Genomic DNA, 24487 nt, shown 5'->3' on the forward strand with positions numbered 1-24487 from the left:
CCTCACTGTGAAAGCTCTGCAACTTCGTGATCTGGGAAAAAGATTGGTGCCCAAAAACAAAAACCTTGCGAGCGCGTCGGGGAAATAAAACCGAGCAGCCTTTTTTAAAAATAGCTTTTCATTCAGAGTGATTGCAGCAGATCTGCGCAGCTCACTGGTTTCTTTTTTTCGGAGGCGTCAAGCTGCAATTGTTTTTTATGCAGCTGCCGGGACCTGGCAGTCGGTTCCCTGACTTTGAAGTGCGCTCTGCTCGAGCCTGTCTGCTCAGTTAGTGTTGGAGTCTCCTACAAGAGAGACCGACCAGAGACAGACCAAGAGAGACCTATAACAGGACAGACCTCTCTAACAGGAGAGACTTACCAGGAGAAACCTACTGAGCAGCATGGCAGCCTGAATCCAGAGAGGAGGAGGAGGAGAAAAGGAGGAGGAGGAAGAAGAGCAGTGTGTGTTTTCTCTCTCTCTCTCGTGTATGTTTCTCTCAGTAGACCTCCTCTCTCCAGCCTGAGCGGACTGTAGACTGTATGTGACTGTATGTGTGTGAGGACGCGTCGCAGGAGACGAGCAGCTCTGTGGATTAATACGCGCTTTTTCCCCTTGTGTGTGGATAAAAAACCAGCCAACAACTTGGGGAGTTTATTTTGAGGAGAAGAAGAAGACGGAACTGGTGGATCGATGGTGAGTTTAGTTTACTGTGAGCCTCCTCGGAGCTTCCTTTGATGTGTGTTGACTCGCCTTTGAAGTAACGTTCAGCTGCTTTTCTTACGTTTAAAGACTCCGCCAAAAAAAACGCGTTTATGTATCATTCACTTCCTTTTTCTCGTCGCTATGTGTTTCATTTTTAAAGTTAAAGTAGAGCATTTAAAAAGAAGTGTTCGTTTTCTTTTAGTGGAATTCCTCCAACACATCTGACACTTTGGTCTACTTGGGACTGAACGTTAAAGGGGAGTTTTTCCTTAAACGCAACATTAAAGAAACTTTTAGAACACTATGTAGCGCTATTAACGCACTGTGCGTAATCTCTTTGCAACAATGTTGCATATTTTATGTGGCGCTATTAACTCACTGTGCGCAACATTCTATCTTTGGATACAATGTTGCAATATTTTGTGGAGAATATGTAGTAAAGGAAGATTTGTAGCAGTTTCTCTGACAAGTTGTAGCAGAACTCAGTGACATGTTACAATGTTGCAGCCGATCATCATCAGTGGTGACAATAATCTCTGCGATAATGGAACAAGAGATATAGCTGGAAATGTGTGTGTGTGTGTGTGTGTGTGTGTGTATAGTACACCAAACACAGCTGCAGCCAGTTAACTCCTCCGTTAACTATTTCAGTCACGTTTTTCGATCTCTCCGAGTTTGTCCCACATCAGTGTCCCTACAGGTTCCTCACTGGGAGGCTCAATTTGACGTGATTTAAGTCGCTCTGTGATGAGATGTTGAGAAGGTAGAAATGTGCTCCAGAAAATGAGAAAGTGGCAGCAGCAGTGGCAGCAGCAGGGATGGATGGATGGATGGATGGGATGATGGTATATATAGAGAGAGAGGAGGACATGTGGATGATGGTATAGATGGATAGAGGAGGACATGTGGTTGCATTGTGCAGTAAAGCATGCTGACATCAGGCGTGATGGATCCGGAAGCTCTAATAAAGCCGTTTGAAGGATTAATGACTTATTAATGGTGCTCAGGTCATAGCCCCGCTTGACACACATGTACTTATAAGAAGAAGATGATGATGGTGGGTTTTTTCCTCCACTGTGCAATGTGAGAAATCACTGTTAAATAGTTAATTCAGTATAAAATCACAGGTTGAGATGATAGAAATGCTGTTTATGTAATAATGATGCTGCTGCAGCGATTTCTCCCTATGAACTAGTCTCTCTCTCTCTCTCTGTCTCTCTCTCTCTGTCTTTCTCATCTCTCTCTCTCTCTCTCTCTCTCTCTCTCTCTCTCATCCCGCTCTCTCTCTCTCTCTCTCCCATCTCTATCTCTCTCTCTCCCATCTCTATCTCTCTCATCCCTCTCTGTTTCTCTCATCTTTCTCTGTCTCTCTCTTTCTCTCTGTCTCTCTCATCTCTTTCTTTCTCTGTCTCTCTCATCTCTCTCTCTTTCTCTCTGTCTCTCTCTCATCTCTATCTCTTTCACTCTCTCTCTCTCTCTCTCTCTTTCTCTCTTTCTGCCTGTAGCTCCCTCTCTCTCTCCCCCCCTCTCCCTCTCTCTTTCTCTGAAGAAGAAGAAGAAAAATAATAATAAGAAGAAGAAGAAGAAGTGCTCTCTGACTGCGTCTCTCTCTCCTTCTCTTTGAAGTTTTGGGCGGATCTGGTTTTGATTAGATCAATACTTTGTGTGTTTTCAGAGAGAAGCCGAGCAGCCAGAGAGAAGCTCCCCCGCTGACAGAAGAGAGTGAGGAGATTACAGTAGAAGCTCCGAGGAGGCGGACAAACACACTCTCCTCCATCCTCCTGCTGCGGCTGCTGCTGCCTCCAGAGAACCATGAGCCGGCCGCTTATGGACCACATCTCCAGTAGTTTCCGAGAAGATGCTCCTCGACCCCCGGTGCCGGGGGAGGAGGGCGAGGCGCCCTGCTACCCCGGCAAACTCTCCATGATGAAACCCCCCAAGTCTGCTGTGCTCCTCGGCTCTCCTGGATCCTCTGTAACCCGGAGGAACGAGGATGGTCTCGGGGAGCCGGAGGGCAGTGCATCCCCGGATTCTCCTCTCTCAAGGTGGACAAAGTCGTTGCACTCCCTCCTCGGAGACCAGGACGGTGCACTTCTTTTTCGGACCTTCCTGGAGAGGGAGAAATGCGTGGACACTTTAGACTTCTGGTTCGCCTGCAACGGCTTCAGGCAAATGGACCTAAAGGATACCAAAACGCAGCGAGTCGCCAAAGCAATCTACAAGCGCTACATCGAGAACAACAGCATTGTGGCCAAGCAGCTGAAGCCTGCGACTAAAACCTTCATACGGGATAATATCAAGAGGCAACACATCGACTCTGCGATGTTTGACCAGGCGCAGCTGGAGATCCAGAGCGACATGGAGGAGAACGCGTACCAGATGTTTCTGACCTCTGACATTTACCTGGAGTACGTGAGAACCGGAGGAGAAAACCCCAATCACGTCAACTCCAACGGGCTGCTGGGCGACCTGAAAGTTGTGTGTGGATACCTGCCCACGCTCAACGAGGAGGAGGAGTGGAGTTGTGATTTCAAAGCCAAAGCGCTGCTTGGATTGTCTGCGTCGGTGAAGGTGCAGAAGACCACCACCGTGTCCATGAGGGCGGTGGAGGTGATGGAGAGGGGATACAGGTATGGCTGCAACACCTTGTTTCTAAAACTGTATTCATCTTAAAAATGCATTCATTCATGGTTTATTTAATAGGGATCAATACAATGTACATAGACAAGTTAAAAACAGCTGTCTGCTTTTTGTTGCCACTTGAAGCTGCTCTGGTGGATCTGCTACAGATCTGTAGTCTCATGATGTATTTGCAGAAAGGCAAAGTCCGTTCAAACAGTTAAACACAAGCTTTACAAAGATTTTCAGGGCCCTATTGTAAAGACACTATGGATTTTACTACAGACTGGTTGGCCTGGCAGCCAAACCATAGGGCAGATGTGAGAAAATCATTGAATGCATGCTCTATAAGTATAAATATTACATTACAGGCAACTGGAAACCCCTTTTCCTTGTGCGTAAAAGTGCTTCTTCTCCAAAATCACTTAAAGTTAGTAGAGAAGTCTTTCCCTCCCTGGCTCTCTCTGGTCACTCTCACCATCTCCAGCAGCAGCAGCAGCAGCAGCACTAGCAGCCCTCTGCTGGCGCTCGCCTGGATTTCCGGGGCTTTGAAATAGTTGAGCAGAATGAGGGATCGTCTTCCACGGGAAAAGTTCACAGAGCACGGCTGGCTCTGGCCCCAGCCGGCAAATAATAGATGATGACATTGCTATGCTATGCCTCCTCCTCCTGTACCACACTGTCCTCAAGCCCTTTGGCGCAGCGAGAGAGAGAGATATAAATCTATAGCAGATCAACCTTTGATGTTGATGTTTCTATAAGCTTCATTTTGATGCTTATTTAAAAGAGTAAAAATCAAAGTGCACATTGAAACATGCATCCCAAACAATGCTTTTCTTGAGGAGTTTATAGAGCTTTAAAATCAAGGTTTTTCATTTAAAATAGTTTGTTGTTAAAGTGAATTATAAGTTGCACAAAGTTAACTTTTAGGAGTATGACAGGCTGACAGCTAACCTGCTTTGGGACAGCTTGTTGTGGAGACTTTCCTACAGTGTGATGCTCAAGTCCTCTCTTAACATGAAGCCACCCCGTTGTCACCTTAACATATTTGAAACATGTGGAACCCATTCCTCTCTTTTCCGCTTCCCTCTCCTCACCTCCTCTCATCTGACTTTTTTAAAAAACAAACCCTGAGCGGCAGCAGCTACAGTACAGAATCAACACCCTCCTCCTCCACCACCGCCTCCCCACCCAAACCCTCTTCTTTCTTCCCTCTTTTCTTGTTTGCGTCAATTCTCCTCTGATTCCCCCCCCTTCCCTGCCTTCTCCACTTTTATCTTTTCTCCTTTTGAAAACTCAGGGATGGGGACTACGAGGCATGCTTTTGGAGCGAAAGTGAGGGGAAAGAGAGCGGAAAGGAAGGACAGAGAAAGAGGGGAGGGTGGGGGAGTGCACCTCATGAAAGAAAGGGAGGGAGGAGAAAGGATAAATGAGGGGGGTGAGAGAGAGAGAGGCAGGGAGGGAAGAATGCAAGGCCAGCTGTGTTAAATACCTGACTCTTTGCAAGCCCCTCTGAAGGTCAGCCTGGAGCTGGGGGCCTACAGCTTTAGTCCTGCTGGGTCTTTCCCCCCCTCTTTTTCTTTTTCCTCTCCCTTCTCTGACACACTCTCATGCTTCCGCTCTATACTTTTTTTTCCTCCTCTTTCGGTCACTCCCCCCGTTTTCTCCTCCTCCTCCTCCTGTACCATGGCAAGAATGCATGCACAGCGGGAGATGAATGGCGAGGAAAGAGTGAGTGTGAATGAGAGAAGTGGAAAGAGAGAAATTGTGGGGCTATTTAAGAAGCCATAAATGGGGCATAAGGAGAGAAAACCACAGCTTTCTCAGTGCAGATGAACTTGTGTTTGAAGGGTGGAGGTTGCCAGAGTCACATTCATTCATTACAGGGTGTAGTTGTTGTTGTTGTTGGTAGCAGCAGACAAGGTCACACATGAATCAACCTCTTCAGTGTCAGAAGATGCAACCTGTCTTTGTCACCCACCTGTTGGATACTGTTTCACAGTGTTGTATTAGCATTAATCTGACTTGTGTGTTGTTGTAACCTCCCCCCCCCCCCCAGATCGTACAAGAGAGGAGACTCACTCAACCCCTGCCATGTGGGCTCTTTCGCCCCCGTCAGCAGCACCAACGACAGCGAGGTGTCCAGTGACGCCTTGACGGACGACGCCATGTCCGTGACTGACAGCAGTGTGTAAGTGAATATTAACCAAACATGAGTGTGTGTGCCAACGAATGAGTGAAATCAGGTCTGTGACACCTTCCTTCAACTGGCTGTTGGGAGTCGTAGCCAAACTGGGAGAATGGTTTGATGTAGTGGGAATATTGGTGAATTGTGGCCACTTGGAAACACTTTAAGATGCACTGGAGCGGCCGGGACGAGGCGTGAGTCAGTGCCAAGTCCCATCCCTGTATTAGAGACTCTTTTCTTTTAACAATATAGTGTAAATGAAGAGCGACTTTGTGAGTTGAACATGGGAATGAGTATAGAGGCTTCACATCAGCTGACCCTGTTAAGATAGTTTCACAAAGTAGTGTAGGGTTTAGGGCTGCAACTAATGATTCTTTTCTTGATTAACTGATTAGTTGTTTGGTCTATAAAATGTTGATCAGTGTCTCCCAAAGTCCAAGATGACGTCCTCAAATGTCTTGTTCTGTCCACAACTCAAAGTTATTAAGTTTACTGTCATAGAGGAGTAAAGAAACCAGAAAATATTCACATTTAAGAAGCTGGAATCAGAGAATCTAGACTTTTTTTTTTCTTAAAAAACTACTCGACGATTAATTTAATAGTTGACAACTAATCGATTAATCGTTGCAGCTCTAGTAGGGCTGCAACTGTTAGCTTCCATATCTGGTTATTACTTCATTGGATTAACTGATTAAGCTCAGTTTAGTCTATAAAATGTCTGTTCTTGCTAATTTGTTTTGTCTGACTCAATGAAACCGAGAAAAATTCACATGTTAATGACCTTAAAGTGAGCAAATGTTTGGCACTTTTGCTCGCTAAATGACGTATCGGTCAATTATCATAAAACTGTTGCTGATTAACCGCCTCAGGACTGACTAATCAGGGAATTGGCTAATCGTTTCAGCACAAAAAAAAAGAAATTGTGCACAAGCGTCGTGCTTCTGTCCACATGTGGTTTGTGCTTATCTGTGTACGTGCCCGGGGCCTCGTTCTTCAAAAGGATTACTTGGCGTAATCACGTGTCTCTCAAGTGACAGGGCGCTATGAAGTCATTGCGTGGTGCACAGCTCAAGGCCAAGAGCGGCGCTCGGGAGGTCAGCTGGCTTTTGGAACAGAAAGCAGAGAAAAACTTGGTACAAGTTCTTCTTTACCTCATCTCACATGGGAAGCGTCAAGGCCTACGTGGGTGATGTCACCGCCGAAACAGCGAGGTTAACCATGACCAAGCTAAAGACTGGGATGTTCAGTGCAACCAGTGGGCTGGGCTGCACATAAATATGGCAGCTATAAAGAGTTTTTTTTTTTTTACAACATATCTGTAGACGGCCTTGCTTCAAAGAGGCCGAGGCCCATATAGTCCTATTCTGCTGTACTTTGCCCGGTGTCGTGACAAAGCCCTGGCCACGGGGACACACAACCCCCCCCACACACCTCAGTTCCTGCCCGCTCTGGCCTTGATCAGAATATCTGCCTCTCTTTAGGTCAGTTAAAAGGACCCATAAACATTTGAATCTCATTTACAGATAAAGAAAAAGAATAGAAAAGGGAAAAAAGCACCGGGGGGAGGAGGCGGTTGGGTGGGAAGAGAAAAGAGAGCGGTGGCGGAGGGGGGATTTTTGCTTATATCTTATTTATGGATTTGCTTGGACGCTGGGGAATGCAGCTGCGCAGACTTCAAACATTACCTTATCTTACAAACCAGCCTTTTGATGTGCGGAGATCAGAGGCTGGCTGCGGCAGCGCTTGCCAAATGAAGATTGGGAGGAGGAGGAGGAGGAGGAGGAGGAGGAAGGGTGGGGAGGGGAGGGGGGGGTGTTGCTTATGCGCATGACTGTGGCATTTCAAAGCAAAAGTGGAAAAGTGCTCCTCAGTTAGGCTAGGTCACCAGGAAACTGCTGTTTAACATGGAGAAAAGACGCTTGTTTCACACTGTCAAGTGCTTCGGTTTGAAGCTTTGCTGTTTTTTTTTGTTGTTTGATTAACATTTTTAAGCCAGTCAGCTGTTCAGTCCCTCACATAGATTTAACCAGGTTAGCTGCACCCTTGGGTCCTGTCCTGCAGTAACTCTTTGAATACATATAATGAGTTGCTAATGCTAACGGTGTCCTCAGCTCAACGTTAAAAAGTCAGCAGGGGAATGCTAATGCTGACACCACTTTTGGCCGGTAGAGCACGCTGACTGCAGAGTGTGTTGTGTTGAAAGGAAAGAGCCAGCAGTTCTGTACCGGAGCCAGAGATGAAAATGAGTGTCATTTCTAGGGCAAACAAAACCTCCTACCACCTCACTCCCAACCACGAAACCCGGTCTGCTCCGACACACAAACGAGACCAGAAACACTGGCGTGATTTACCTCCTGAGTCTTTAGATGGAAAACAAAATGGACGGGAGAATTAATTGATTAGATGAATTCTGGCTTGAGCTGCGTTTGATCTACCCAGTCACCTAATAAGCTCCTTCCTGATTGGCTGTTTGGTCTTAAATGATGTATCTGATTGGGTAATTGACCTTTTTGTGTTGCGTCTGTCCCCCTCAGAGATGGCATCCCTCCGTATAAACTGGGCTCAAAGAAACAGCTACAGAGGGAGATGCAGCGCAACATGAGGATGAACAGCCAAGTCTCTCTGCCTGCTTTCCCTGTAAGTACACAAACACACACACACACACACACAAATGCGCACACACAAGTCTTTTTGAACCTGGGTCCCACAGTGTAATTTCCATACCACCCTCTGTTCCGGGTCTCTCTCTTGGTTCTATGAATAGTACCGCGCAAACTGTATTCGGCAATTCAACAACACCAGCAAAGATCTGAAGAGTAACGTCAAAGACCCAGCCTCCCACACACACACACAGAAACACACACACATATGTGCACACACACAAGCCCCCTCGCTACCTTTGGTGTCACCTACACCCCCATTAGGGTTCCTTGAAGTCTGCGGGAGACGAGGGGGGTCTCTAAGCTGTTTATCGCCGCGGCGCTCGGAACACACCGGGGTTTTTTCCTTCCCTACCGATGCTGTAAATATGGAGAAAAAGGGAGAAATGAGGAAGATCTCTGCCGCTTTATCCCGAGGGCTCTGAAATCAGCCCCAACAAAAACACAAAGATACTCAGACACATTCACACGCACATGCACACGCAGCGCTTTGATCTGAGGATGAATGGAGCAAATGCACAGGGAAGTGACAACTTCCAACAGAGCTGGCCTCCTTCCCCCCCCCCTACATACACACACACACACAGCCAGCCCCCCCTCCCCTAAAAGTGAGGGATCTTAGGGAAGAGTTTGAGCGTGTCATGTGAGCTCTCAGTGGGTCAGAGGGGAGTTTTAAGGCTTCAGGCTGAGAGAAGAACAGGAGCGAAAGTCCGAAACTGAGCTTGTGAAATAAACTTGACGTAACCCCCCCCCCATTCCCTCTCCCCTTTTTGTCAAATAATGAGACGTGCAGAAACTTGCATGAGAGAAAACATCCACAGATTGTTTCTCGCCGCTCTTCTCTCGCTGTCCCCCTTTTTGCTTTATTTTTTCGCTTTTATTCTTGTTTTGGTTTCCCGTCTGATTTTTGGCGATGGCTTCCATTCCCATGGTGCACCAGCCCCGGGCTCCATCAGACAGCGCCTCTTTCTCTCACTCTTTTTCTCCCCTTCATCCCTACTACAAAGGGATGGGAGAAACAAAAAAGAAAAATCAAGAAAGCCCCTGTGCAAAAATGCAAATAATTTAAGATGTGCACACACACACACACACACACACACACACACACATATTCTCATAGTGTCACTATACTGTACCTCAAAGGTGCCCAGTGTGTGACAAGGGGGGGAATAAATTGCCTCAACCTTTCTGATCTCCCATCCTTTTTTTGGCACCTTTAACTCTTTCCTTCAATCCTTCCCTCTCTTCATTTTCTCTTCTCCCCCCCCCCCCCCCCCCCCCCACTTTGCGAGCACACATCTCTGCATCTCAACTTCTCCCATTTTTTTTTTTAATCCCTCATCCTTTCCTCCCTGGAGTTCTCTTCCACCCCCTGTCGATATGTGGCTTTTATTCCTAGATGTAAAGCCACTGCTTCCCATCTATCTATCCCTCCATCCCTCCCTCCACCGCCCTATTCTCCCCCCACTGAGTGTTTGATATTTGACGAGGAAGCCTTTGAAGTGAGCTGACTTTAAAGAGGCCTGCTGATGATGACAGGGGGAACCAGCCGAGGCCTAGCCCAGCATGACCGTACACCAGGCCCCGCCGCCCCTTGAAACAACCCCGTAGCCCTGGGTGCCTATGAGAGAGAGCCCTGATCAGTACCACCAATGGTGGAGCAGGCGCTGGTGGAGAACAATGTAGACCGATGAAGGGGAGAGGAGTACGGCTGTCTTTGTAGAAGCTGAGGAGGGTATCTTGGTCGTGGAGGGATGACACATGATACAATAGCTAACATATCTCCTTCTCTTCAAAAGCGTACTCGCCGTCCTCCCAAGGAGATGGTCCCGATGGAGCCGTCAGAGTTTGCAGCCCAGCTCATCTCCCGCCTGGAGAGCCTGAAGAGAAAGCAGGACACCCTCAACTCTCTGGAGGAGAAGCTGCAGCAGATTCAGGAGGTTTGTATATGAGATTACTGGAAAAATCTACTGGAACGGTGGGGACGCACTACTCGCATGAGCAGTGCGTGTCTCACACGTGGGGTGTCCACACTGGCAGCGTTTCTGCTGCTGTTACTGCCAGCCCTTTCTTTCTACATAGAGTTTGCCTTTCATAATGGTCATTTCATTTCATTATAAGTGCCATATATATTTATTTTAGACAGAAAAAGGTTAAGAAGCGTGTGCTCATTCTTAAATAATAGTCATAATCCACAATTAAAACCACGTACTATATTCATTCTTGTGTTAACAAATGAAGGAATTCTGTCCACAAAAAAAAAATGCTTGAGGGCTTTTATTTTGAAACGAAAGCAGGAAGTGTTATAAGGTATATAAATAAATCTTCAATCTTCAGTCAATATACGGTCAAAAGATCACTTTCACTGTCTGTGACATATTCTACAGATGTCTAGACATTGAAACTGTAGTATGTTGCTGGTATGATGTCAATATACAGTCAAAAGATCACTTTCACCGTCAGTTGTTGCTGTGAACCGCTCGTGGTAAAAATAGGCGTGACCTTGAATCTCTAGAAGAGACGCGGGCGGTCTGGACCGGCCGTAAGGTGTTTTTATGTAGTTCCTCAGTTGATGATTTTGTATTTCTTGTTAACAGGAGGAGGAAAAAGAAGACACGGAGATGATGGGAAGTGCTCCCCAGCTCTCCCCCCACCCCTTGACCCTCCTCCCCGGCTCCTCTGACGAGGACCCCCAGGCCATTCTGGACGAACACCTGTCCCGCGTCCTGAAGACCCCCGGCTGCCAGTCCCCCGCCGTCATCCGCCACTCGCCTCGCTCCAGCTCCCCGGAGCACCGGGCAGGCTTCGGAATCAAGGCCCTGGTCAGGACGGGGCCCTCCAGTTCTAGTCCCGACCAAGCGGCCATCGCTCTGGCCTTGGGCCCCGGCAGGACTCTCGTGAGCCGGCAGAGCACGAAACACATCCACCACCACTACATCCACCACCACGGCAGTCCCAAGACGAAGGAGCAGATCGAACGGGAGGCGGCGCTCAGGGTGCACGGTCTGTGCTCCAGCGGCGGCAGCGGCGGCGAGTGCCAGCCTTACCAGCGCAGCCGCAGCCTGGGCCGAGAGATGTGTGGCGCCGTCTCACCAGACGATAGCGTCGGGTCAGTTCCAAACAACTCTTTTGAATTCATGTCTCATTTATATCTGGTTTTCTTGTGTTGCATAACAATAAACAATACTAACTCTCTCTGTCTTGCTTCCTTTCAGGCGTTCCAGCTCTCTGTCCAGGCGTGTGTGTCATTCAGGGGCTGAGGATGGAGTAGCGGAGAGGTGTATGGACGACTGCGGGCCCTTACAGCTGCCCAGCGACACGACAGACCCCGCCCAGAACGTGCTGCAGTGGATCCTGGAAAGTAAACGGCAAGGCAGGCACAAGTCTCACAGGTAAGAAGCTGCTGGTACCTGGAGTGCTTTGGTTTTTGCTAGGGCTGTCAATCGATTGAAATATTTAACCGCAAATTAATTGGTGGGCATGTCTGTAAAGGAGAGACTCGTGGGTACCCATAGAACCCATTTTCATTCACATATCTTGAGGTCAGAGGTCAAGGGACCCCGTTGAAAATGGCCATGCCAGTTTTTCCTCCCCGAAATTTAGCGCAAGTTTGGAGTGTTATTTAACCTCCTTCGCGACAAGCTAGTATGACATGGTTGATAGTTTCATAAGATGTCAGTATCTTCACTCTAGCTTTAAAATTGAGCCCGCTACAACCTCCCAAATGTTGATTGCATTAAAGCAGTAAAGAAATTAGTGGCGTTAAAACGCGTTAACTTTGACAGCCCTAGTTTTTAACCTAAGTTTTATTTTCGTCTAAGATATCCTACTTTACGTTCCATCATTTCATGTTGTTAATGTGTTATTTCCTTCCTCCCTCTCAGTAACCAGAGCACCAAGAAATCCTTCGGAGGCTCCTCTGCGCAGACGCACACGTGGGGTGGCGGCGGAAGCTGTGGCCACCTACGCAGCCACCAGCCGGCCCAGCCATTCATCCAGGACCCGGCCATGCCTCCCCTGCCCCCTCCCAACACTTTGGCCCAGCTGGAGGAGGCCTGCCGCCGGCTGGAGGAGGTCTCCACCAAGACCACCAAGCAAAGGTACACAGAAACTAGAGAGTTGAATATTTGTTTGCTTTCTTCCTTGCTTATGATTTCTAGTTTTTTTTTAAATATATTATTATTGCTCTTAATAATTCAAGTTGACATGTCTTCCCAGGCATCCAATGTCCAGTCTCCAGCAAGAGAAGAGCCACCTAGTGCCTGTCCAGGGTGAGGGGTCCGTCCCTCTGTCTCTAGCCAATCCCAGCCCCGCTGGCCTCCTCTCAACCAGCCCCGGTCTCCAATCAGAAGAGTACGATGCCTCTAGCGTCCTGCCCTCCCTCTCCTCTCCTCCTCTCTGCTCCTCTTCCTCCTCCTCTCAGCCATAACCTCCACCTTGCAGTGTACTTCTACCCTTTTAACTCTTCCTGCACTGCTCACCGCACATGTTAGGGAGAAAGACGTGTGCATAACATACACATCGCACATGTGCACGCCCACGTACAGTCACTCAACAGAGAAGGTGACCCCCTTTTTTTGCAAAGCTTATTTTAAGCTTTTTGCACACAGATGCCCGGCTCTGCCTCTGTTTGCATGAATGTTGCGTGTTTGCGCTGGTGTGTGGGGAGTTGTGTAGTCACCGCACCACCTGACTGAGACATCCCTTTCATATATATATGTATCATTTTTTATTGGCTGTCCTTCAGTGAGCTGGCAGTCGGCTGGGGCGAGCAGAGCTTTGCAAAGAGAGCTCCTCTGAAGTGGGCCTACAAAGCCTTGGACATAGCTGAAGGGGAATTGATAATACTGTGCCCCTTCTCCATGCACACACATCACATATGTACACACTTACTGATGGCACTAGGTCACTCGCTCACTAGTGTTCTTCCTCAGCCGGGCTACTGTATCTCTGCTGCTAGATCGCTGTTATAGTAGAAGCTTTGCTCCGTTTCCGATTTCTCTTTTGATCTTGTTAAATATATCGTGTGTGTGTTTCCACTCATTCTAACACACCCTTCCTTTTGTCTACTTTCAGGGTGAAGGAGTGTAAAAAGGGTTCAGGAGGCGAGACAGTGGTGACGTATTTCTTCTGTGGCGAGGAGATCCCCTACCGGAGGAACATGAAGAGCCACAGTCTCACCCTCGGCCACTTCAAGGAGCAGCTCCGCAAGAAGGGCAACTACAGGTGTGTAGAAATCAGATTACACACGGAGACGTCGGTTTAAAGTTTCACAAGAGTGATGTGATGTGAACTTTTGCCACCGGTGTGCTTCTGTGACATTGTGATTGCCGGCAATAAAACGTTATCAGTTCGTCGGCCTTGATGTAAAAACAAATGATTGGGAACAAACTGTCGCCATTCGGAGTATAAACAAAACTTGCAGACGCCATACAGGTCTCAGTATCTTCAGTGGTACGGGAGCTTTATGGCTTGAGTTTGAAGTCTGAGATCATTAAGCTACATCCACACTGATACGTTTTAAAACGAAAATGATCTCCATCCACGCTACCACGCCTCAAAACACATATCACATGACTGCTCCTCGTAGGGTTGATAACGCCGCTGGACACTGGAATTAACGCAAAGCGCTCGAATAATGGCCTGTTGCCTCCTGCGCATGTAGGCAGTAGCAGCATTATAAAATGCAGATTTTAACTACACAACATATGCTAGCATAGACAACAGGGTGAGCAACGCTTGTAATCCGTTATCCTTGTTGAAGTTGTCGAGGCTGATGTCATTTGGTTTCTTCCGGAAAAGTGTCACGTGATAGGGGTGGGACGAATCGGGACGGACACGTCGTGACCGATGAGACCGCATCGAGAAGCGATCATGGGTGTCTGCGTCAATGTTTTTAAAGTTCTCTGTTTCTGCCCGTCCAGACTGAAACGCAACCCCGGAGTTTTTACAACAGCGCTTTGAAATGTCTCCGTTTTTTAAAGGGCTTGAAAACGCCGGAGTAGCGTGGACACCAGGCATAAACACAGCAAAGGTTTTGCGTTTTAAAACGTAATGGTGTGGCTGTCGCCATAGTGTCATCTGACATTAAAGATCGAACTATTTAAGATGAATCTCACCTGGCCGGGTTAAAGGAAACCACAAACTGAAATGTTAGCTAGCTGAAAGGCTACAAGCTACACCGGCGTCTCGTGGTAAAATGTGGTCAGCGCCTGTGTGACCAGAAAGATCCGATATATTTTATTGGTGTTTATCCGTGTCTATGTGGGGCGCCGTTATCACCGTTTGTTTCTATGTGTGTGTGCAGTCAGATGGAGTCCTCTGTGGTGGAGGGGGGGTGCAATGAAAAGGAAAGGACAAGAGGGAGGGTGGGTGGTGCGGGGGTTAGTGGAAGAGTTTGAACTGCAGCGATTTGGGTCCCATCTGGTATTGATTTCCATGCTAAGGCACACTTAATACACACGGCTTTGAAGCCCCGGCCTCTTTCATTTCAACCAACAAAGACTCACACAAATGGCCAGCGTGCAAATTCTTCACTGATGCTATCAGGGACTCGTTTTTTTTTCCTGCCCTGGTGTGTGTGTGTGTGTGTGTGTGTGTTTGTGTTGAACATGCACAATGTTTACACATGTTGTAATCATTTTATGGATATTTTTTGAAAGGCAGAAATGCCAGATTCGCTTGTTTGCTGTACTTCAGGGCCGCGGCTGAGGCCGCCGCCGCTGCTTCGACGTGTGTTTGCAGAGAGAGAGAGAGAGAGAGAGAGATTTTTACTCTTGATTGCTCCTTTCCAGTTGGCGTTAAGATCAAACGTGTATTGTTTAGGCTGCCCTGGTCTCTGGGATAAGCACAGCTTTGAGTATTGTGTTAATAATTACAGTTATCAAACTATTTTTTGAGGGGAAAAAGCAACGTCTTCCTGTCCAGATGTGTGCAGCGTTTTTTGGAATCAACAAATGTGACAAGCATTTAGCTCCGAGTTCTCCACATCTGTCTGTTTGCTCCCCCCCCCCACCACCACCCCGTCTTCACCCACCTCTCTTCTTTTTCTCTCTGGCTCGCTGTCTCAGTTCCTGTGTCATACCATCCACATTTTTTGGAGAGAGAGCCGCGCGGCGCTTTAATAGCAGCCAGAGAATGTGTGGAGTTGGGTCATTTCAACATGGCAGCAGTTCAACAAAGAACAGTACTGCCGGGCCCTGCCAGACGATATTGGTGCCAGATGTCAGTGCGAACGGAGAGAGAGAGAGAGAGAGAGAGAGAGAGAGAGAGAGAGAGAGAGAAGGGGAGAAGGGGAGAAGGGGAGAAGGGGAGAAGGGGAGAAGGGGGGAAAAACAGATCTAGCCACATAAAACATGTTCCAGTGGAAATTCAGGCTCTCTCTGTCTCTGTCTGTCTCTCTCAGCAGAAAAAGATCATGGCTCTTTGAAGCTTTTTTTAAAGAGTAGGACGGCTCCACTTTTTCTTTTTCTTTTTTTCCCCCCTTCCTCCTCCAGATAGGAAAGGAGGATACAATTATCAGGCGTGTCTCGTGCTCTTTCATGTCCTCTTATTTATCTATTTACTCGCTTTTATTTCCCTGAGAGAGACCTCTTGTACTCCGTTTAGTTGAAGCCTTCCTGTGTTTCTGTTTTTTATTAGCGGCTGACCACCCTCGCGCTGATCGGAGCGGCGCATGTGCACTCGGTGCGCTATAGCTCTCGTTTTATAAGTATTGCATGTTTCGACTTTGTCAGCCTCCCGTCTCATTAAAAACAAAATGCTCACAAACATACCCGCATTCCAGTCACCCCACACATGGAGCGAATGGAGGCATTTTTCCATTACATAGTTAATGAGTGGATTCTGAGACACCCCAACCAGCCCACCCCTGCTGGTTTCTCTTCCTCTAAAATGAGGATGGGGGGGTTGCATCATTAATGGCCCAGTGAAGTCATGGCTGACGAGAAGCCCCTCCTTAGATTTTACTTTTTTCTTCCCCACACACACACACACACACACACACACACACACACACACACACACACACACACAGAGAAAGTTGTCAGTCGGCTGCCCTTCCTATAGCTCCCAGCGAGAGCTCACGCTATCAACGGGGGTAAGGAAGGACACAGTGTACCGCTCGCCTCTTTCTCCTCCTCCACTTTGTCTCCGTTCTTTCCTTTGTCCCCCCCGTAATAATGAAACGGCGACGAGGAGCGAGTGAAAGCCCGTGCATGTGTGTCCTCCTAACGTGGGTGTGTAGGAGTCGGGGGGTTAATGACAGGCAGACTTGCAGGCACCCAAAATTTCAGCCTTTGTCAAAGGACCCCTTCATTTGCACGCTGGCCTAATTGGCCCCTGTTAGCCGGGGCCAAACTCCCAACAACACGATGGAGTAAAAGGAAAGGAAAGGGAAAGAGAAGGAATAGAGGGAGGGAGCGTCTTATTTTAGACTTTTTAGCAGCAGGTTCCACCCCACCCGGAGAAGTCAGTCTGTAGCTCAGCAGGCTCGGTTGATTGTGTACCGAGTGGCTTTTCATGGATGGCGGAAATGAGGCATCATGTTTAAAAAAAAAAAGGTCAAAGGAGGCGGCAACAAGCCGTTTGACTTTTAAGGTCTTTTATCTCAGAAGGCTTTAAGTTGAAGTAGGAGAGAATGGAGCAAATATGATTTTAAAAAGTTATTTTTATAAAACGGTCGCTATACAGACAGTAGTGCATGAGATAGGTAATCTGAAAAAAAAATCATGTGCCTCTGGTTTCCTCCGGTGCTCCTAATAGCATCTGCAGGATTTCACAGACCGGAGGAAAACAACCAATCAGAGCTGATCTAGAGTCTGCCGTCCAGCTGCCGTCTATGAGAGCCACGAGTCAATCTTTCGCGAACTCCGACCAAACGGTCAAACTAGGCAGAAAGTTTGTGACCCGGCAGCCACGTTGAGATCTCTTGAGGAAATACCAAGCACCGCCCACTAGCCGGAGCACAGCCAATAGGAACGCTCTCTCTCTCTCTGAAATGACCTGTGATTGGTCAAAGTCTCCCGTCACGGGCTCAATTTTTTTAAAGCCTGAAAAAAGAGCCATGAACAGAAGTCTAGTTATCTCTCGGAACACTTGAATTACAATATGCTGAAAGGTTATTATGGTATTTTTGCCCAATGATGCCAAAACATGATTGCCTATTGAAGCTTTAATGTTTCTTGAGTCATGAAGACTTTGGGTGTTAACTCTCTCTTCTCCTCTCTCTGTTGCAGGTACTACTTCAAGAAGGCCAGCGATGAGTTTGAGTGCGGTGCGGTGTTCGAGGAGGTGTCAGACGACGGCTCCTTGCTGCCCACCTACGAGGGCAAGATCCTGGGCAAGGTGGAGAGGATGGAGTGAGATCTCCCCCACCCCCCGCACCCCCCCATGTTGTTGTGGATTATACAGACGCTTCACACCTCCATGGATGTACTCCCTTCGTATGCTCACACACACACAGAGCGTATGTCTTTTTAAGCTACGACTGGAGACGCCGTTGAAGGAATGTCGACGAGGTTTTGGGCAGATGGATCTGGACGCACGATGGACAAGGAGGACAAGTCATCGCTATTACAGGACTATCACGTGAAGAGCCCCGCCTTGAAGTGAAGAAAATAAGACTTGTGTGTTGCTGGACTGAAACGTCTCCGTGTTTCCAGAAGAGAAAACTCTACAGAGACTCTAGGTGAATGACCACTCCTCAAAGAAGCGGGGGCAGGCGGGTTCAAATCTGAGACTTGACCGCCTACCCGACCCCCGCACTGTGCTAGCATCCCACTAGCACAACCGCTAATATGTATATGCAGATATACATGTACATTGCATTGTATTGTGATGCTCGTATTGCTGTGTAAAGATTTCTATTGCTATTTATTGGAAATGTCCCAGCCCCAACTCTTCTTATTCCTCCATGGACAAGCTGCTTGGAGTTGGAGAAACTTCTCCAATTTTTCCCACATCCGTGATTTTATTTTTCTTCCCTTCTGAGTGTCAGTTCTCAAGCAAAGGAAATGGGTTTTATTCATTTTCTGCCCCTCATATTGAACTGTAAACTTCAAAAATACCTCTTTAAAAAAAAACAAATCCACTCCTGTTCTTGGAGGTTTTAGCGGGACGTCATGTCCGATCTCTTGGCTTGGAGAGCTTTACTGCTGAAGCTTTGAGAATGGCTCTCTTATCACTTAAAACAAAGTTTGATAATATATTTACTACTGCAGTGCTGTTTGTGGCCGTGTCCCCATCTGCTCAGAGTGTACTACGAAGAAATGAAAAAAAAAAAAGAAAAGAGGAACAAAAATGCTATCAACGTTTTAATTCCCAACTCTGGGACGCTGCCCAGCTAGCCTTGATCTGTTGCGTCTTAGTGCCTTTGTTTCAGTGGCGCAGGCATCGCACAAATAGCCTACGTATTTACTAAAGAGGAAACTGCCCTGAACAGGTCCTAGAGTCCCCAAAATGTGTTTACACCCATATTAATATTTACCAACAAAAAGCTCTATAATGTGCTCCCCAACGTGCTTACCTATGTGATTGTGTGACTGAGTTGCTTTAGAGTAGGGTTACTCTGTGTGTATTAAACCTGCACTATGAGCTGCAGGTGATAATGATGGTGGTGATATATATACATATATATACATATATATATATATATATATATATTATAGACACTATGTCCATAGTGTTTGAATCGAGTACAGTAGCTGTGCCTACATGGATTCTTGCCGTGTTTTACCCAGTTTTCAGGGTCCTATTACTCCCTTGGTTTTCACAAGGGGCCTTATGTTGAAAAGATATTTTTATGCCTTTTAGTATCCGTTTCATCATGTTTTATGTTTTATAATATTTTTCATGGCTTCCTTGGCTCCACTTGTAAACTGTAAATTATGCGTTCTATAGAGCTCAGTTGAAAAAGATGCCTCGGTACTTTAATTATTGTAATTATGAAGAGATGTAGCCTTTATTAAAATGTTCTATTTTTCAAATTAGCAAATGGCTTCCTATGGTTTTTGTGTGTGTCTTGTGATGGGGGGGGGTTAGGGGATGTTGGTGTGTGTGTGTGTGTGTGTGTGTGTGGAGTAAATTTCACCACACACACACACACACCCCCGCTGCGGAGAGTGCAACTCGTTGGATCCGGTGAGAAATCTCCACGAGATTTGCATCCATTATCAGCTCTTAATTTACTCCCTGTTGGAAATTAAAACATGCAGCATTAATTTGGCCACCAGAGCCTCTGTGTGTTTTATTCTAAGACGGAGAGAGAGAGAGAGAGAGAGCGAGAGAGAGAGACGGAGCGTATCTAAGTGTGTGTTAATGAGACGTTTTGGCGAATGCGTGCCATAAGTACATTTGAGCCAGCTGTTTACACGGTTAACCGTCGGGCCTCCTGTGGCCCTTCATGAACTGTGTGTGAGTGTAATGGGCTCTTTTGTTCCGACTCAGTTAGGGTCTCACAGGGTGGCTGAAAACATGAATGTAAATTACAGGCTTTAGGATTAAATTCTGCCTTTTAAAGGAGAGGTTCACATATTTTCAAGTCTGTCTTATTACAAAACTCATGTGCCCGTATGAACATTTTAACAGGTTCTGCTTTAATCACTCCTCCTGTTCATACGGGTCATTAAAACACCCCGTCCTATAGTGCATCTGTAATGTAAGTGATGTACACAATCCACAGTCCTCATTGTGTGCAAAAAAATGTAATTTGTAAGTTAGACAAATCAAGTGGGTATCTTCCAAAGTAAGACATTTTAGTACAAAATTCATCTTTTTCTTACTATGTTTCCATGGCAGCTCAACAGGGAAACACAAAGAGGGAATTTTGTACTAAAAAGACCGTTATTTTGGATGATACCCACTTGATTTGTCTAACTTAGAACAAATTCACACCAGAGAAGCGGCGAAGTGCTGCCATGCAATGTCCATGAAAAGCTGCAGCTCAGCGAGTTGCAGCCGTCTGATTCTGCAGCGAAGTGCAACCAAATAAAAGTTGGGTGCCAGAAAATGCAGCCAGAGAGGACCCGCAGCCAATCAGTAAACAGATCCTGTGACATGTTGACCTGTGTTTAAAAGAATGTCTTCCCGCCTTAAATACATTAACACGCGCCTGGGTTAGCTCAGTTGGTAGAGCGGGCGTCCATGTATTAAGGCTTGGTCCTGACCGCGGCGGCCCGGGTTCAAATCCGGCCTGTGGCCCTTTCCGCATCCACTCTCTCTCTCCCCCCTTTCAAGACTCTATCCACTGTCCTCAATAAAAATGGAAAATGACCCCAAAAAAATAACTTTAAAAAAAAAAAAAAAATACATTAACACTATGGGGTGTAACAATACATCGATCTGGATCGATATATCAATTCAATAATAAGGAAACGATCCAACATCATCGATGCAAAGTGAAAATATCGATACGTATCAACATCTTTAAGATACGCCTTTATTTTGAAATCCTCATTTTATAGTTAATAATAGTTTTTTTTCATTTAAATGTCTAGAAGAGCCCAGTAATCTAATTGTCAAATCTAATTTTAGTTGATATAAATGTAACTGATTGTGTTAAATGACATCGTCTCATATCGATCGCCGGCCTCTGAATAGACTTTGTGATATCAACCAATATCGTATCGTTGTCCAAAGAATCAATATAATAATATCGTATCACGATGAAACTTGTGATTTGCACCTCAAATCAACACTCCTCCCGGCCGCAGAAAAATGTAATTATTGCGGCGAGCCGCGCTTCGCTGCTGCCTGCTGTGAACTCAGCGTTACACTGCTGAAGCCTCGTATGAGCTTAGGAAAAAAATGGAATATATTTTTGCACAAAACGAGGGGATTTTAACCATCACTTACATTGATAATGCATCAGGAAATAAAAAAATATGGGCACCTGACTATTGTTGTAAGACAGATTTGAAAAATTGTGAACCATCCTTTAATTGCCCGACACAATTTATAATATTTATACACACTGAAGGTCACACCACCACCACCAGGTAAATCTCAGGTAGGAACTGAGTTGTAGGTAAAATGAAAAGCTATAAATAAAACTACAAGCAACAAAATACCAAAGATCATTGATCATATATAGTCAGAAAATGAAACATCTACTCTTTAAAGACAGGTGTTTTACTACATTTTTCTTATTGTCAACAAATCTCATGAAAAGACTAAAATAAACTGCACTCTTCCCTTTTTCACAGCAGCCATGTTGACATGACATCACAGGGTGAACACAGGTGTAATTAATAACCATGATTAGAGCAGCCCCGTTCCATTCAGGTGTGCCAGGGCTCTGGTATTGTGCATGCTGGATCACTGGGATGGCTTTGGCTACACAGACTTGTTAAAGGGATCGGCTCCTTCAAGGTTTTGGTCTTTTCATTGGATTTGTTGACGATAGAAAAAAAACAGAATATCACCAGGATTATACTTTAATATCAAACATCATAAACTAAATCTATCCAGTTGGAGACACGCAGTTGTGTAAGCTGTAAGGAAAGCTATAGGATCATAGTGCACGCCATCAGCCTACATTACATGATACTTTATTTAATTTAAATATGTAATAGCTTATAGCTTCACACACATGCACACTGCTATCTTCACACACATTCTGCACACGGCGCTCCTCTGCCACCCCTCGCTCCTTTTAAAGTTTCATTGGCTAAGAGTGTTGCTTACGCTGCCTTTCATATTGAAAGGGCATCATGATATTGTTAAAATACCATTTTCAGCCCTTTCATCAGCAAAGGTCAGTGCATACACTTGAAGGCCATCCTTTGGACTCTTTAGAACTAAGAGGCTCTCACTCAGCGGCGCTCCGCTGTCAGAAGGCCTTGTGAACCCGTCTTTGTGTGGAGGGCTATTTTAGATGGGGTCATCTTTTTGAAGAGTGCGCTGGGCTAGGTGGACTCCAGACTGCTATTCAAACACGTAGGTGCTTTTTTTTTTGGGTGGCGTATTAAGATTTGGGGGCATTTGAGTGGTTCCTAAAAAGTGCTTTGACAAAGAGGAGTTTATTTGTGTGACTTCAATCTTTAGTCGTAAGGTTACAGAATGTTATTTGTTCTGTGCTTCTGATTCACCGCCCTCATCTCTGTTTCTCTTTTGGTGAAGAAGTGAAAAAGAAAACACAATATTAGTCTGATGAAATAACCTTAACTTAAGATCCACTTACAGCTTTTAATCACATCTTAATCAGAGTATGGAGTTTGCTCAGTTTTCACGGCCACCTGTGATCTTATAGCTAAAGATAAATACTTATGTCATGTGACGCATGGCCAGATTAAGCTGTTTGGGGGTCCAGGGCAAAACATGTTGGGTCCCTGATGCCTCCAAATTCCAGTCAAATACTTCTTATATCATGCACAGAGACCTTGAAACCAACCACTACTACCATACCTGCCCTGTCTCCTAAAAATTACCTTCCCATACAACTAAACTGCATTCTCAATTACGTTTGGAATGAAACATATGTTTGTAAGTCCGCGGACGGCCGCGGCAAGTGACATAGGAGAATGAGCGACACGCAGACCAGGTGACGTAGTAGAACGAAACTGACGAGTTCTATTCATTAAAGAAAGTTGATTTAATAAAAAAAAAAAAAAGACTCATTTAATACACTGAATCACCAAATTGAGGATTTTGTTTGAGGATTTGTAATTTATTTTGGGTGATGACGTCGGGGTAGATACAAGTAGGGGGGGCTTCAAGGAAAATAGGTTGGGAACCACTAATTTACAAGATACTGTAGGGCCACAGGATGTTTTAATTACACATGCCCCAGTTTATATCAGTGGTGATAATTCCCAAACAAATTTGCAAGTAATCAAATTACCAAATGACACACAGCAAACTGGGCCACTGGAGGTCTGAGGCCACGGGGCAGTGTCACACACATTGCTCGTTGGTAATCCAGCTTGATGGAATGAAAAATTAGTCAATTTCATGCCAATTGAGAAAACTCCATCGCTGATAAAAAAACAAAACATGAGACGAGTAAGTAAATTGAGTTGAGTTTCCGTCTGATTTTCAGCGCCCCGACATCCCCGTAATCACACAATGTTTTCCAGCTTTATGTCACATCCATACGTTGTTGATCTCAGGATGGACTCATCTCATACAACGAGTACCGACAGCTATCTGGGCCACTCGCTGTTCACCACGTTAAGAAATGAGCTGTAATGAATTGGCACGACTTTGTGCCAACCTGCCACCTCACCCTCTCACCCCCCCCCGCCCCCCGCCCCCCCCATGTCCACATCTCTGCCTGCTATTGTTCCCCCCTCACCCGCCTCCGATGATATCCAACGTCTGCTACCTGTCCCGCCCACATGAGGCGAGATCAAAGGCTCTGACTGTGAACAACGGCACACAGGAACCTAAACAGGAAGTGGAGCTGGGATCACACAGATGCGCTTTGATTGGCGGAGGCAAGGCTTTGACGTCCGTATGCAGTCATGACTGCGCTATAGTCTCTTTCCAAAATAGGTTGTTATAGTACAAAAGAACAGTGATGGATGACCTCACAGCCATACTTGAGTAAAAGTACAAAATGACTTTAGTAGAAGTTAAAGTCACCTATTAGAATATTACTGGTTAAAAGTCTTTAAGTGATATTTACTGTACTTAAGTATCAAAAGTAATTTTCTGATATTAAATGTACTTAACAGTAAAAGTACAAGTAAATGTTGTCAAGTAAGTCAGAATTTTGAGATTTATAAAGTTTATGGGGCAGTAAAACATATGAGAAATGAATATTCACCTCCCGTTCACGTCCATTCTACACAAGCGAAAGTGCGGAAAAAACATTTGCTTCCGGTTGCGAAGCAAATGTGCATCTTTGCATTCTAAATGCAGTTCACTTTGGTGAATTTTTAGTCCAAAAAAATTGCCTCGAACTGCATTCGTATGTGTGACCGTGCCCTTATTATTCCTTAACATGTACACCACCTTAAAAACAGAGGCTACATTACACTTGAAGAAAAACGAGGTCGCCACCACTTTATTTTAAAGAGCAAAATCTGACCTGGAGCCCGCCTGGACTTGAGCGGGAATCGAAACTTAACTACGGATTTGAGAGCACTTTGTTTGCGCTTATTGTGGATGATGTTAACTGCAAGCTAGGACCACTGATTCGCCAAACACTTCTTGCTTGTAATAATACGAAGTAACAAACGTGTTAAGGGGAAATGTATCGGAGTAAAAGTACACATTTTATTTAGGAAATGTAGTGGTAAAAGTGAAAGTTGACAGAAGTATAAAAACTCAAGTAAAGTACAAATACTCACAAAAAATATGAAGTATTATTACTCTGTTACATTACACCACTGCA

General features: G+C 45.8%; 1 protein-coding gene across 2 annotated transcripts; it reads left to right on the forward strand.

Annotated features, from left to right (window-relative positions):
* Window positions 1-2496: 2496 nt before the first annotated feature.
* On the forward strand, window positions 2497-18456 carry axin2 (axin 2 (conductin, axil)). 2 transcript variants are annotated; one of them, XM_074656746.1, is made up of 10 exons: window positions 2497-3314; window positions 5363-5494; window positions 8026-8128; window positions 9951-10091; window positions 10749-11260; window positions 11367-11543; window positions 12036-12251; window positions 12370-12504; window positions 13228-13377; window positions 17388-18456. In XM_074656746.1, the coding sequence occupies exons 1-10, from the start codon at window positions 2497-2499 to the stop codon at window positions 17512-17514; spliced, it is 2511 nt and encodes an 836-aa protein (XP_074512847.1). In that variant the 3' UTR covers window positions 17515-18456. The 2 variants fall into 2 exon arrangements, with proteins under 2 accessions (XP_074512847.1, XP_074512848.1); XM_074656747.1 differs by lacking the exon at window positions 17388-18456 and having other exon boundaries at window positions 12370-12595; window positions 13228-13369.
* Window positions 18457-24487: the final 6031 nt, after the last annotated feature.

The sequence above is a fragment of the Sebastes fasciatus genome, chromosome 13 (assembly GCF_043250625.1).
Source record: "Sebastes fasciatus isolate fSebFas1 chromosome 13, fSebFas1.pri, whole genome shotgun sequence".
Classification (NCBI taxonomy): Eukaryota; Metazoa; Chordata; class Actinopteri; order Perciformes; family Sebastidae; genus Sebastes; species Sebastes fasciatus.

Excerpts from the sequence above, each read along its gene's own strand:
- axin2 (XM_074656746.1), top strand. The coding sequence starts at position 2,497 with ATGAGCCGGCCGCTTATGGACCACATCTCCAGTAGTTTCCGAGAAGAT. Across the intron at positions 3,315-5,362 it reads GTGATGGAGAGGGGATACAG|ATCGTACAAGAGAGGAGACT; the intron begins GTATGGCTGCAA and ends CCCCCCCCCCAG. Across the intron at positions 11,544-12,035 it reads GGCAGGCACAAGTCTCACAG|TAACCAGAGCACCAAGAAAT; the intron begins GTAAGAAGCTGC and ends CCTCCCTCTCAG.